This window comes from Pelodiscus sinensis, chromosome 14, assembly GCF_052426305.1.
Source record: "Pelodiscus sinensis isolate ZL-2025 chromosome 14, ASM5242630v1, whole genome shotgun sequence".
Taxonomy (NCBI): domain Eukaryota; kingdom Metazoa; phylum Chordata; order Testudines; family Trionychidae; genus Pelodiscus; species Pelodiscus sinensis.
Window position 1 is genome coordinate 26868294 of NC_143065.1, and position 14187 is coordinate 26882480.

The 14187-nt window shown below is 39.1% G+C and overlaps 1 protein-coding gene across 2 annotated transcripts in view; it reads right to left on the reverse strand.

The window, feature by feature from the left end:
- The window catches only part of BNC1 (basonuclin zinc finger protein 1), a 107030-nt gene that overhangs the window by 21776 nt on the left and 71067 nt on the right, over positions 1 to 14187 (reverse strand). The window contains exon 1 of one of the 2 annotated variants that reach the window (XM_006139247.5): positions 12257 to 12494. The exons of the other annotated variant lie outside the window; for it this stretch is intronic. Coding sequence (XP_006139309.1) covers positions 12257 to 12265 — 9 coding nt within the window. The 5' untranslated portion in view covers positions 12266 to 12494. Of the gene's footprint in view, positions 1 to 12256; positions 12495 to 14187 lie in introns of those variants that run through there. 2 annotated transcript variants of the gene reach the window in all.

Consider the following 14187-nt stretch of genomic DNA (forward strand, 5'->3'; position numbering starts at 1 on the left):
AGGCTGCATCTAGCCCACCAAGCCACCGGATCTGGTCCATGGACACAGTGGGGAGCCCCAGGCAGGATCCCCTGCTTGACCCACAGATCGCTCAGAAAAGACTGTTTCCTCTTTCCAAAACTATGATCCAGGATGGGAGGGGGAAAAGGCTTCAGGTGCTGCTCCCACCCCCAGCACAATACCATTGGGTGGTTTCTGACCAGAAACTGGCCAATGGGAGCCTCCTGTCTGAGCAACAGGCAGGCAAGATGTAGCATGCCTCCTCCCCTCTGCTTAGTTATTCACACAAGCACATGGCCAGGCAGGCAGGGAAATGTTTTAAGCTCAGCAAGCATTTAGCTCTGCAGGCAGGTTTGGTTCCTGGCTGCTAAGACTCCTGGCCAGAGCTTGCCTCTGGCATTCCAGCTCCTCCCTTCCCCAATTCACTGCCCCCCCACTCCACATACCCAAACCCTCTGGGCCCTCCTGTACCCATATCCCCTCCCATGTCTGGCACCCCAATCCTCTGCCCTACATCACAATCCCCTCCTGCCCTTGTTCACATTCCAAACCCATGCACCCTAGTCCCCTGCCCTGCAGGGCTGGCCTTACCATGAGATGAACTGAGGTAGCCACCTCAGATGCCAGACTGGGAGTGGGGGGCACCACTAGGACCCAGAGAATTGAGACCTTTCAAAGTTTTGGCCTAAGAGAGGGGACTTGGGGGCATCATTTGAGCTCCCCACCTCAGGTGACAAAACGTTGTGGCCTGGCCCTGCTGCCCTAGGTCACAACCAGCTCCTTCACCCAAACTCCCTCCCAGACTCCAATCTCCCTCCTGCACCCCAATCCCTTACCCCCAAGCTCCCTTTTGCACCCAACCTCCACCATTAACATCATGGAAGAGTGTGGCCCTTGACCACTTTCCAAAATCTTGAAGTGGTCCCCGTCTAAAATTATTGTCCATCCCTGATCTAGATGGTGATTGTTCCTGCCATAAGGGGAAAGAACTGGACTCATCTCTTGAGGTCCCTTCTAGGTCTAGTATTCTATGATTCTATTGAGATTAGTTCTAAATTAACAAATGTTAGTAAAGTTTAATGACCAAACAACTTACCAAGGATCTAGAATGATAATATAATATAATATAATATAATATAATATAATATAATATAATATAATATAATATAATATAATATAATATAATATAATATAATATAATATAATATAATTCTAGATCCTTGGTAAGTTGTATAAACTTTTCAGGGGTTTGTTTGTTTGTTTATATATATATATATATATAAACAAACAAACACATACACCAATTACAAGGCTTTGTTATCACACTAGCTACAATGTACACAGAATGTCTATAGACCAAAAGAATAACTTTCTACATTTAATACATGTAAAAATTCAGAGTATTAATTAAAGGACTGAAAGTGCAGACAGAAATTAAAATGGAAAAAAATTAAGTGTAATCCTTTTGCTCAGATCTTTACTATTTTGTTCCATTTCCCAGAATATACATCAGAGTTTAAGTCTTTTGGTCTTATCAAAGATATTATCATTGCTTTCAAGTTACCCCTTCTTTCCTAAACTCATCCTTTCCAGAAGTATCGCCACTCATACAGATCCTTTTAAAACTAATATTGAAGATTTGGATCCAAATTTGCATCTTGGTTATATTAGCACAACTGAGACAACAATCTGGCCCATACATCTGTAATAAGAATCCATCCTTCCCACTGTCACAAGATGGATAAATTTATTATTAGACTGAATACTTAAAAGCCAGCTAACAACTATCACTGAAAAGGCAGAGTTCATTGTCAAAACACGGCACCTAAATGTAATGACCTCTGACTTTTCTCTCTCAAGATATTGACATGGCTGTGATTATGCTTTGTGAGGTTACACTGAAGATCTCTTTCATATCCCTGTCTTTAAACTCTGTAGCTGAAGAGAGGCAGAACACAGTAAGTTCATTCTGATACTCTGCAAATACCTAAGATTTGTTTCCTGAAATTAATACTAATTGTTTGTTTATGAACTCATCTAAAAAAAGTGATGAGTTTAAAATAAGAACAGCACAAAATATAATAGGAATAAAAACCACACCTGTGTATATGTAACTGAGAGAAGACGTTTCATCTTTCTCAAGATTAATTGCACAATCAGAATTAAAAGCTAAAATGTATCTAATTCAATGAGGTTTAGATTTGGAGGAAAAGGAATTCAATATAGTAATTCCTCATTTAACACGTGCCCACTTAACATGTTTTCGCGATAGCATGACTTTTTTTTTAGGGAACATTTTTTTAATTACATGACCGTCCCTGGAATAACATGATTTCCCCAGCCGGCCTGTTGCTGGCAGGTGCACAGGGCTTCCCCCACCTCCCTGCAAAGCAGCGGAGGGTTTGCCGCTCGCCACGCCGTTCCCCGCTGACTCCCCCTCGCTGGACACTTTGCCCCCTCTCCCCCACCCCTGCTTGCAGGCTGGCGGCTGGGCGGGGGCTTCCCCTGCCTCCTTGCAAAGCGGCAGAGGGTTCACCGCTTGCCACGCCATTCCCCGGTGACCCCCCCTCGCCCGATGCAGTGCGGGTCCTGGCAGACCCGTCACAGGGGCATACTCCCAACCCAATCCCCCTCCTCCCCTTTCCTTCCCCAGAGCCAAAACACCTCCCTTCCCTGCTGTAACCCAGTCCCCTTTCTCCCCCAACCTTATGTCCCGGTCCCAACAGACACCACCGCTTGAAACGCAACCCCCATCTTTTCCATCATTGTCAATGGGAAAATTGACCCCGCATAACATGTTTTCACTTAATACGATCATTTTCTGAAACATATCTATAGTGTTAAATGAGGAATTACTGTATGTGCAAGATCTGTAATGGATGAGGGACAGATTCTCAGTCCAACCAGCCAGGCTATCTGTACTACTTCATAGTTGTTAGTGCAGGATTGGAAGAAATTTCAGAATGGAGGTCTCTCATACTCCCACATAGTTTGGCCTAGTGGATCTCTATAATGCACAGGACAAAACCATGGTTTGCACCCCTCTTAGCAAAGCTTTGGACATCCATCAAAGAGATTTTCTCTTTGGCATAAAGCTACTTATGAGCTTTCTGCTTGGTGTTCTAGATTTTGGCTCTGTATCATGACTATTTGTCATCCAGATCACTAACAAAATGGTGTTGCAGATGAAGTGCCATAGCTTACAAGGCACCAATATCTCTAGTAGCTTCCACCTTGATCTCACGGGAGGTGTCCTAGTGGTTTTTACATGAATGACACTTCATTTGAAGGAAACTTTCAACATGTGAATTATGAATTTCAGATCCAGTGCTCTGTGAACCCAATGGAGAGTCTTCTAGCCACAGGACACAATCCCCCAGAAAAAAATCCCACTAGATCCATACAGCTCTCTGTGGAGCTGGGCTCCATGGAGTACTGGAGATGGCCTTATATGTGGGGGTGAACTGACACTTGCTCAACTTCTGTCAATAGAGCCTCACCAATCCCACTGCAAGAGAGACACTTCTTGTACCTGCAGAGAAGGGGTTGATATTTACAAGAGAAACATACGCTGATCATTTTGTAAATCATCATCTTTTTGTTCTCCCTGTGCTTAAGACATGAAAGTTTTTATACCTTCATATTAGAAACTGGATAATAATTTGATCACTACTAAAAAGGATACATAGAGATTCAGTTCCCTTTTTTGACTTGTAAAAGTAACACTAAAAGTAGGATATGTACCTGGTTATTAGGAAATATTTTCCAGCTTACATGTTAAACGATTTGCAACATTACAGGATGTACACATTATACTGTGCTTTTAAAGTAACACTGTAGAATGCAAAAATCAAAGGCCAATTCAGATTCAGAGATGATGTCTCTCTCTCTCTCTCTCTGATTGTAATGAGGACTATATACGGGGATGTGAAGTCATAATGGGGCCTCTTATCTAGTTTTTCTTGTCCTGTGTTGCAGATCTCTCAGGTTACCACCACCAAAAAATTTAAAAATCTGTTTTTTTCTCCTGTTTATAGCTGTTTACTTTGACATTTCATTCAGTTTGGACAATCATTAAAATTAGAGGCAAGCAAAGCCCTATTAAGTTGTCTAACCCATCTTCTTGCCAATGCAGGGTGGTTCCCTAAAGCACATTTTCCAAATCTCTGTCTTATCAACGAGGGTTCTACCAGGACATTTTTTCCACAGATTGAGAGATCGCACTGTCAGAAAGCTTTTACAAATACTCAACCTCCAATTCCCTTATCTTACGTATACCTCCCTCACCCCGTTATTACCTTATCATACTGCTTCCTGCGCCAGATAATTAATATCCTCATATTTGTAGGTTTTTATCTCATCTGCTCTTATTCAAGCTTATGACTAGAAATGGCCAAACTATTTGTAGGGTGTAATATAAATTAACTTAATTTCACACATTTTTCTATTTGTTAATCATCTGAGAAGAGATGTTAGTGGTTTATCTTGTTGCCTCTTCTTCAGTCAACACTTTTTGTGAAACTGACTCTGAAGAAGATCACAATGAGGACCATGCACTGTTCTTGTGTACACTTTACCTGGTATATAGGTCTTCGGTTGGTTCTCTGCACAAGGGTAAATTTTACATAATATTGCAGTCCATGGGTTGTTTGTGAAATATTTGCACAATCTATGTCATCGACCATCTACTATTTATAGTATGTGACTGGTCACCTAAGTTACATGGTATTCTTGTTGCTTCTAGACTGGATGGCTGAAGCTTTTCTATACAAGAGAAAGAATCAAAAAAACTGAGACTCCTTGTAAGTCATTAATTGAAGGGTTTATAGGTGGCTACAGGAATTAAAATGAGTGGACCAGATCCTGATGTAAATTGGTTTATCTCCATCAAGTCCATGGTGTTATGCTGATTTACACTAGCTAACGAACAAGCCTACTAGGATCAGACTTCATATAGATCTCTGTGGTACTCCTCTGGACACTCAGCATTTGGTCCCTAGATGAGATTTTGAGAACAAAGCCTGGAATTTAGTTACCTATATGCCCTAAATGATAATCTTCTAAATTGCTCTTAAAATCTCTGCACTGAAATCAGTTTCCAGTTTATGATGTGCCTATATCCAAACACAAGTATACTTGTCCATTTCAGATTCTAATATTCATGCACTGGCCCCATGTTATATTTAGGTTCAACATTATGCTAAAGAATATGTAGACTAAAATAAAGCTATATTCCATTGGGGGGAAAAACAATCTTTAAGATTTCTATTTATATTGGCCAAACACTGAGGTTCCAAGCCCTGAAGGATTTGACCCATTAGCTTCTTATTTTATAAACAAAATCTCTTTCTGGGGAAGGTATTATGATAAACTGACAGTTCATCTTGAGCATGGACCCTTTAAGACCCACCAAAAATGTTTCACCCAGGCATAATAAGAGTACTTTTCTTTTAATGAATACAAGACAGAGTAAAATAAAATATCTCATGAAAAGCCAGTGAACAAATATTGGCCTTGGTCTACACTAGGACCTTAATCTGAAATAACTCCCCCAATTTACAATTTATAAGCAGTGCGTCTATACTGCCAAGCCTGTTATTTCAAAATAATAGGCCTCAGAATTCGAACTCTGCACTCCTGCTTTTCATGAGGAGTAATACTAATTCCAAAATACTAATTTTGAAATAATGTGAGTGTAAACACTCCAGTGCCGCTAATATGAACTTATTGGATTCTGGGAGGCCTCCCGCAGCTCCCCAGAGTGCTTCCTGGGGCTCTAAGTCCAAGGTAGCACATCCACATTAACAGAGCCTGCCTCAGACTAATTTTAATGCTTCCCCGTAGTGAGGACACACACTAGTTTGAATTTGTTAAAATCAGGAGTTCTTAAATCAAATTTTAGTAATTTTGAAATAGTTTCCTAGTGTAGACATGGGCATAGAGTGTTTTGGCCTGAGAAGATACACATGGATACTTTAAACATACCCAGATTTTGAGTAACACTCTTTATGATAGGAAAGTGTTTTTGCAAGGACACTCGATGGACTGCATGACTCAAGAACTTTATTACATATTGAACTTCTCTGAATATCAGTTCCAGCTGACGGAGGCCATTTCTGCACATAGCTCAGCAGCAGAAGGATTCAGTGAAATTCTGGCCCCCCCACACAAAGGGTTTTATGCAAGAGACCAGCATGGAGGACAGGGATGGGATAGACTCCTCCTTCCCCAAACTAGAAGCAGGCCATGAAGTACATGCAATTTCAGTGAGTGACTTCGATGTCAGCAGAGTTCCTTTGAAAATCCCACATACACACAAATATTGTCATCTGATACCTGGGGGCCTACAGGTGGGTTCCTAAGTCCATTATTAAACTCCTAAATAAATTACCTTGATTTCAGAACTGCTGAACAGCTAAGCTCCCAATGAAGTCAGAGGGAGCACCAGGTGGAGAGCACCTTTGAAAATCTGGGCAAACAGCTTTCCTGTATGAAGAGAACTATGGATTTGGAAGTGTAACTGAAGGCATTCAAGTTTGATAATTGAGGCCACTCTCGTGATATCACTAAACTTGGTGTAAATGTGCACTGTGGGATGATTATACCCCTCAGGCCTAAACCTTTCATGTAAAGACCTCAATGTTTACTAGTTCTGAGTATACTTTATCCAAGACAACCGAAGAGAACACAGTTAATGATCTGAATCCCTAATGTATGCAGACAATATTGTTCCTTTTTGTCAGAGGCTGGAAATGGGTGACAGAAGAGGGACCACGTGATGATTGCCTGTTCTGTTCACTCCTTCTGGGACACCTGGCATTGGCCACTATTAGAAGACAGGATACTGGGCTAGATGCACCTTTGGTCTGATACAGTATGGCCGTTCTTATGTTCTTCTAGAGTCGGATAATCGAACCTGCCTTCCCCTTATGCATCCACAATTTGAGGCTACAAGTACATGGAGGTACAATTTATATAATTTGAATGCCTATCGAACAAGTTCTGCAGCCATTTACATCTGATGCTACCCCACTGCCTTCTGTTGACTTAAACAAGGTATACATCAGTACCGAATTTGACCTCAGTATCTCACCTGAGGGTAAAACCCAGTGCTTAGATCCTGAAATGTTTAATTGCCTCTGCAATATTTTGCACCCATACAATTGAGGATGCAAAAGAAACCCAGCTCAATATGGAGTTAGTACGGTCTATATATGTTTCTATATACAAGCTTAATATTGATGACACCACTCAAACCACCCACATACATAAACTTCAAGGGTTGAAAATGGACCTCAGACCTATGGACCCATACAGTCACTTTGTTAACCTTATCCTGATAAAACATTGCATTAAAAGCAAATGTCCACAATAAAGGATTATACAAAGTAGAGACTTTCCAAATGTAATGCAAGCATTCAGTCTTGCTTAACAGCAACACTGGTAGCTGACAGATAGGTGTCTGGGACGGAGAGCCTCAGCCAGTGCTACTGTGAGAGTAAGTGAATGGAGGAGTTTCTCAAAAAGGTAACATACCAGAAAGCCAGACCTTAATGATAACATAACTTGTGGGATGAAACACACTCCTCAAGAAAGTCATTTACCCTCCAGGGCCCCTCCAGGCAACTTCTGTTAATGGCCACTGTCAAAATAATTACTAACAAAAAAGAAAGAGCACACATATACACACAAACTGGTATTTTTAAGCAAAATGCATTGGACAATAAATCCTAAATTTGCTGTAAGACAATATGCTTACAGATATATGATCTTTGCAGTTACTCTTACATATTTTTAACAGGTGTGTGCATTGACCGATGGTTCTCAAACCAGGAAAATGATTCATATACTTCAAGTGGAAATTAAGGCTAGCAACTGTCTCAGTGTCATCATCTCATGGGCATTACTTAAATAAACCAAAACTATTCATTTTTTAACAAAAGTTAGTCAACCAAACTGAAATTATTTTCATACATACCAAATCAGTAACAATCTTACAATGCACATTATGTAACTGTCCACAACAATGGACTGCACAGGCTATAATTCCTTGCAAAATTTAAGGAATTATGTAATACTATTACAGGAAGTAGAGAAGTTTCTTTTAAAGTAAATTTGTAAAGCTACCTATTTCTGGTAGCATAGGAAAATTTCCCACTATCTATTCAACAATGCATAATAGATCACTGGATAGTCATTGGACAAAACAGCTGTATAACAAAGTTTTTAATTAAGGATTCTGAGGTAACTGAATTTGAACACTGAAAGGTATTAAAATAAACTCAGTGCTCTTCACTTATTGTTACATATCGGAAGTTACACACATACAGTTTGTACATATTCATGTGTACCCTGCATACATACATACACAATTCCATGTTACACATTGAGGCTAGAGAATCACTGAAGTTTAAATAAGCAAAAACAAACCCTGTGCAAACACAAATATAATGTTTCAAATTTACACACACCAGGAAACAAAAATGTAAACAATATTAAGTTACCCACATTGCACATAAATGCGTACTTTTTCAAGTATAGCAACAATCTTACTAATATTAAAAAGCAGCAATGTAGGTGAGTTAATGTTGCAAGGGGAATCTTAATTTTTTTTGTCTTCACTTCACTCTTTAAGTCTGCTGCCATAAATGTTGTGTGGATTTAATTATTTGCATTTAATTTTTCTCTCTCTTTTAAACATTTCTATTTTAAAAACAAATAAGCATTAGTCTGTGGAGCATAGTTTACACAGTTTTTCGTTACGCAATTCCATAAACTTTAAACTCAATCATTCTGTGCGAACACAGTCACACACAAGATGCTGTTGAAGATGCTACAGATTTATGTAATATTTTATGCAAATCCACAGCATTGCAGGCAGATACACAATTTAAAACTAAGTAATTTTTTCCTCAGCATGAGTGAAACCAATTTTTAAATTACTTCTAACACTGCAATTTAATGTCTATTTTCAAATACACACAGTGACAATTTCTCATTGTGGGCTAGCCACATGTGAAATTTGAAGCATTAAAATCTGACCTTTTTTTAGTTACCCGTCTGTTTGTTAAATAAATGTCTTAAAGTGATTTCAAGGTACAGAATGGATATTCACTGTTCATAATTCTAAAATGTCTATGGAGATCTCTTTCCCCTCCAAAAAAATCATCTATGGGCAGAGCCCAAGCATGGAAAGGTTTAGACCCAAGAGAAAAAAATTGGGGGGGGGGCAGTTATGGGCAATTTCAAACAGAAGGGCCTGTAATGAAAGTTGTTTTACAACCTACCTTTAGCATTTGCTAGGACAAAAATGGTGGCTGCAGAGAGAGAACATAACAGAAACAGAGGGCCTGTACCTGCACCATGAAGGCAAATGGAATAGGATAAGGCCCTGACTGCAATCTTTACTCACTGTTTTGGCTGAGTAAGAAGTTCAAAATTCAGTCCTGAATTTCAGCATGTTAACTGCATGGCAACATTTACTATATACCAGGTTATATATAAACTGCTCTTTTTTTTAAGCATTTTGCAAAAAAGCATTTTTTAAATAAAAAAAATTAAGATCTGCTTTCATCTGATGTATGTTTAATATTTAAGATAAAATACTCCAGTGCTATCTTAATGCTGAAATTATCAACTTAATCTCTGGATTATCTGATTAGAAATGAAGTGATACACTTGTTATATGAACAATATTATTAAAAAAGTCTGTTCAAGTCTGCTTTATTCAGGTCATTTGGTACCAAAAGGCCCAAACATATTCTTGTTGGAGTAGGGTAAGATTTCACCTCAATTTTCAGTGAGTACTTTAAAGATACACATACTTATCATTCTTGTTAAGATTTGAAGGAAAAGTGTTATAGATTAAATAATTTGAAAAACAATTAAACATTCTAGTCAGGGTTAGTTTTGCTGGGAGTTTAATTTGGGATCTTTGGGGGGGGAAACAGAATTTCCTCATGCATAGGATTGTAAATGCTTTTCACATCTGTTCACTTATTGCTAAAATATAACTCTGCTTTTCAAATACAGTATCTTTTAAAGAATACTAAAGATTAATTCTAATAAAAATGTACAATCATAGCATTTGTTTGGGAAAACTTAGTGGAATCATAAACCTAGTGGCACACAGACAATGTAACCGTACAGGGTATGCTCTTTGAAAGTCATCTAAATATTCTAATGATCCTTTCCAGCTGAAAAAAGAGGAGAGCATTCTTCAGCATATACTGTTCTCTCTCTGTCACCATCACTTATGAAAACACAACCCCCCCCCCCCCCACACACACACACCCACACACCCCTCACATTATTGTCAGGAATTAAAAATCTCTCTGGAACCCTTCATCACTCCGAAACCAGAAATAACGTAGGGGATCCCTGAGTCATATTTCCTGAATGTTTGGAGCTGAACCCCCGTTTCAGTATTTTAAAAGTCTTGACTATAAAATATTGAGATTCTTACCTGAATCAAGTGCCTATGTATTTTTCAGTATATTGAACTATATTTTTGAAAAGATGTTAAATATAGGAACTTATGATCTTGTTTCCACCTAGAATTTTATCCTTACAATTAAAGGCTATTAGCTGGCATCCCCTTTAACCATCAAACTCAGACAGTGGCAGTTTCATAGCCACAAAGAGAAGCAGTAAATGAGAAGAACATGTTACTACACTGCATTTGAGAAAGTTTGGCTCCAAGCTATGCACTGATTAATATCAGATCTCCTTCTTTACTTGCCTCTTGACAATCTTGTCACATCTGGCTGACAAATCCTTACAAGCTTATCCAAACCAAGGCAACCCAGATCATGCTCGAGGACTAGCTTGAAGGAAGCGGCAACACCAGCCATGCACTGATGTGCCATCATGAAACTAATGAAGCTGATTTCACTTGCAGACTGCAGGAACACGAAGAAACACAACATGCCTGAAGGTTTTGCAACATAACACAGAGTTAGCTCACCGAAAGATAAGACAAACAATCAGCTCTTGAGGTTCAAGAAGCCAAGTAGTTATAGGATTTTTTAAAAAAGGGATTTATGAAACACTTGAACAGCACACTCAACCAAATGAGCACAGTACAATTTGCCACTACAGATCTGTTGTGAAATTTAAGTGCTAGTTGCCTTTCAAATAATGATTTGTTGTAAATTAAAACAATGAAAAATAGTTATTTTTCTTTTTCTTTTCCCTCTTCCTTTCAAATCCCAAATACCACAGTCACCCCTGAGTTCCTTAATTATCTAACCTAAAAGAATTTTTTAAAAAGCAGATGTCATTTACTACTCACAGCATTTTAAAACAGGATAACCCATAGTCTGTATATATCAGAACTCACTCCATGGGTTAGCAATCCGCCGACTCGTCATTTTTAAAACAAGTATTTGTTAAGCTGGTGGCTAGCGTATTTGACCAATTAATAGAGCAGAAAATAAACTGTTTTCTTTAAACACATCCAACAAAACAGCATTGGGTTAAGTTGACAGTTAATGCTACATTTCTTTTGCTTCATGGCAAAAAGTCGTAAGAAATAAAACGTGTCTAAATTCTGATTCACTACTGAAGCCTTCTAATTATTTAAAAGTAAAAAACTGAAATAGATATGCAGACTGGATCTTTAAGAAAAGATTACTGTCTTAATTCACTGCTGACTATTCAGTGTTCAGGAAAATGTATGTAAAGGGCATACGTTAGGCTCCGCTTTTGTGCTAATTCCACTGGAACTTCATAGTGAAATGATATTGTTGTCTGGTCTCCCAGTGCATGTATATATCACAAAAATAATAATGTGTTTGCTTAAAGCACTTGACTCAGAATACATTTAAGTCACAAATCACAGATTTTATTGCTATTAATGTATATTCAGGACTTGTGCAATTAAACCTTTGTAAGTATTTATTTACTTATTTATGACATCACTACTTCAATAAGAAAACAATTATCCAAATAGTAGTTCAGTTTTATTAAAGCCTTCATATGATTTTTCATTATTTATTTTCAAAGAGTCATACAGCTGTTCACTGTGTATTTCAGGTGGAATAACAGGATTTTGCAAATAAACTAGCCTACCACCACTTCCACAATTTCTTTTAGTAATTAAGGCAGAAATGGAGAGCACATATCAAGAATCATTAAAGCCATCATCCAAATCAACACCACCCCTAATTTTCATTTTTCCACTGTACATACCTACAAGTAAAAGTTGTACAGTGAAAATAAGCATTCAGTTGTAACTGCAAATAACTTTCCTTACCTCAGACATTTCTTACTGTGCATATGCTTCCAGAGCTATAAAACAGGTTCCCATTCCCTCAGCGAGTTGTACAAAGAAGTACTGGAAACACTCCTGTCTGTACAAGTACTAAAGCAGAACCATCACACGCCTCTTTACTCTTGTCTGAATCTGAGCACCTCCAGGTCTGATGTATGCTCAGACTGTGCACAGGGGAGTGAAATAAGATCCTCCCCCTTGGTGTTCTCCAGACCTACAGTACTAAGTTGTGTCTGCCTCTCACCTCTGCAGCGAGCTCTCACCTCAGTGCCCCAGAGTGGTGTGTTCCAGCATGCCCCTCCAGTCACAGGGCAGCCCCCTCACAGCTGGCCTGAAGAGGCCATGACACTCATCTTTCACAGAGATTTGATCAAAAGGAGTCAGAGGCTCGAGGCACTCCTAATGCAGTGTGAGGAGATTCTACCTCTGCTCTGGCAGCCTAAGTAAATGCACTAAATCAATGCAGCTGACCTAAGGTCTGATACAATTTTTTTCTAAAAAAGTACAACTATCTGCAAATAAGCATTAAGATTCTTTAAATTAATTCTTTTTAGCACTGATATAACAGAGTGGAATCCCCCCCAGACTTGGAAGTTTGGGTTTCGTATTTTTATTTATTTATTTATTTAGCATTCACAGATCTTGAATGTTAATTCATTTTAACAGGAGTATTTTTTGTATAAAAAGTTTTATTGATTAAAATTTCCCCCTGTCAGCTTACATTTCGGGAAGACTAATTGAGGTTTTTTTTTTTTTATGAACACAACATAAATGTTTAACATATTTTGATAAAAATATACCAATTGGAGATTCCTGCGGGTAAATTATGAGTAATAAAGAGGAGCAGAGAATTAAACTACCAGTAATCGGGCCAAAATCTACTCTCCTTTTCCAACATGTGGGCTTGCATGTCGGTGACTTAGAACTGAATTTAGCCCAGGTTCTCTCTCAGTCATCCCTCATCTGATACATTTACTTCCTTGAGCTGTTAGAATTCCAACTGTCAAGAAACAGGAAGCAAAACTAAATGAAAATTAAACAACATAAATAGTCAAACCCTTTCTTTGGGTCCCTGTTCAGCCTCTTTTATATTAGTTAGTATTTCCTATGTGGCCAAATTGCGATATCCATGGATAATTCACAATGAACTCAATGGGAATTCTTTATGAGCATCTGAGTATAATATTTGCCCACAAGGAAGTTTGTAATCCCATACTAGAAACAGCAGGACGTAGAATGGTTGGCAAGAAAAGTCAGCAAAGGCAACTAAATTGCTGACAGGAATTTTCATCTTTTAATTGTATTTGTTACTAGCCCTTAAGAAGGGACTCACAGCAAGGGGGTGCAGGAATCAAAGCTGGGGGATGAGGAGGGGCTCTGGGCAGGGTACTGTGGGGGGTATGAGGGGAGAAGTAAAGCCACCACCCCACACTCCCTGAAATTCTTACCAGGACTGCTTGCTCTTCCCCTTCCTGCCCTGTCAGGGAGCAAGAGCAAAGCACAAGCTCATCTGCCCCCTGTGCTCTCCAGACAGAATGAGGAATTCAGCAAACTGTGCACTTTTCCCTCGCTCCCTGATGAAAGCGAAGAGACAGCAATGTCCCCCTAAGAATTGGGAAAGGGGAGCTCAGAGCTAGGACAATTCTGGCTGGTGGGGTGTATCCTCACCCATCCCCTTTCACCAGCCTGGTGATTCTGTCTCTTTTCTGTTTTTATGAGGGGCAATTCCATTCCAGGCACATCCCATTTTCCTGGCACAACCAAACCCTTGCCTTGCTTCAAATTACGATAAGAGGAAGCTGCACACCAAATTTGGTAGTCCTAGCTCTAACCATTTAGGAGGAGTTCTTGAACAGACAGAGGGTATGTCTACACTAGCCCCCTAGTTCGAACTAGGGAGGCTAATGTAGGCA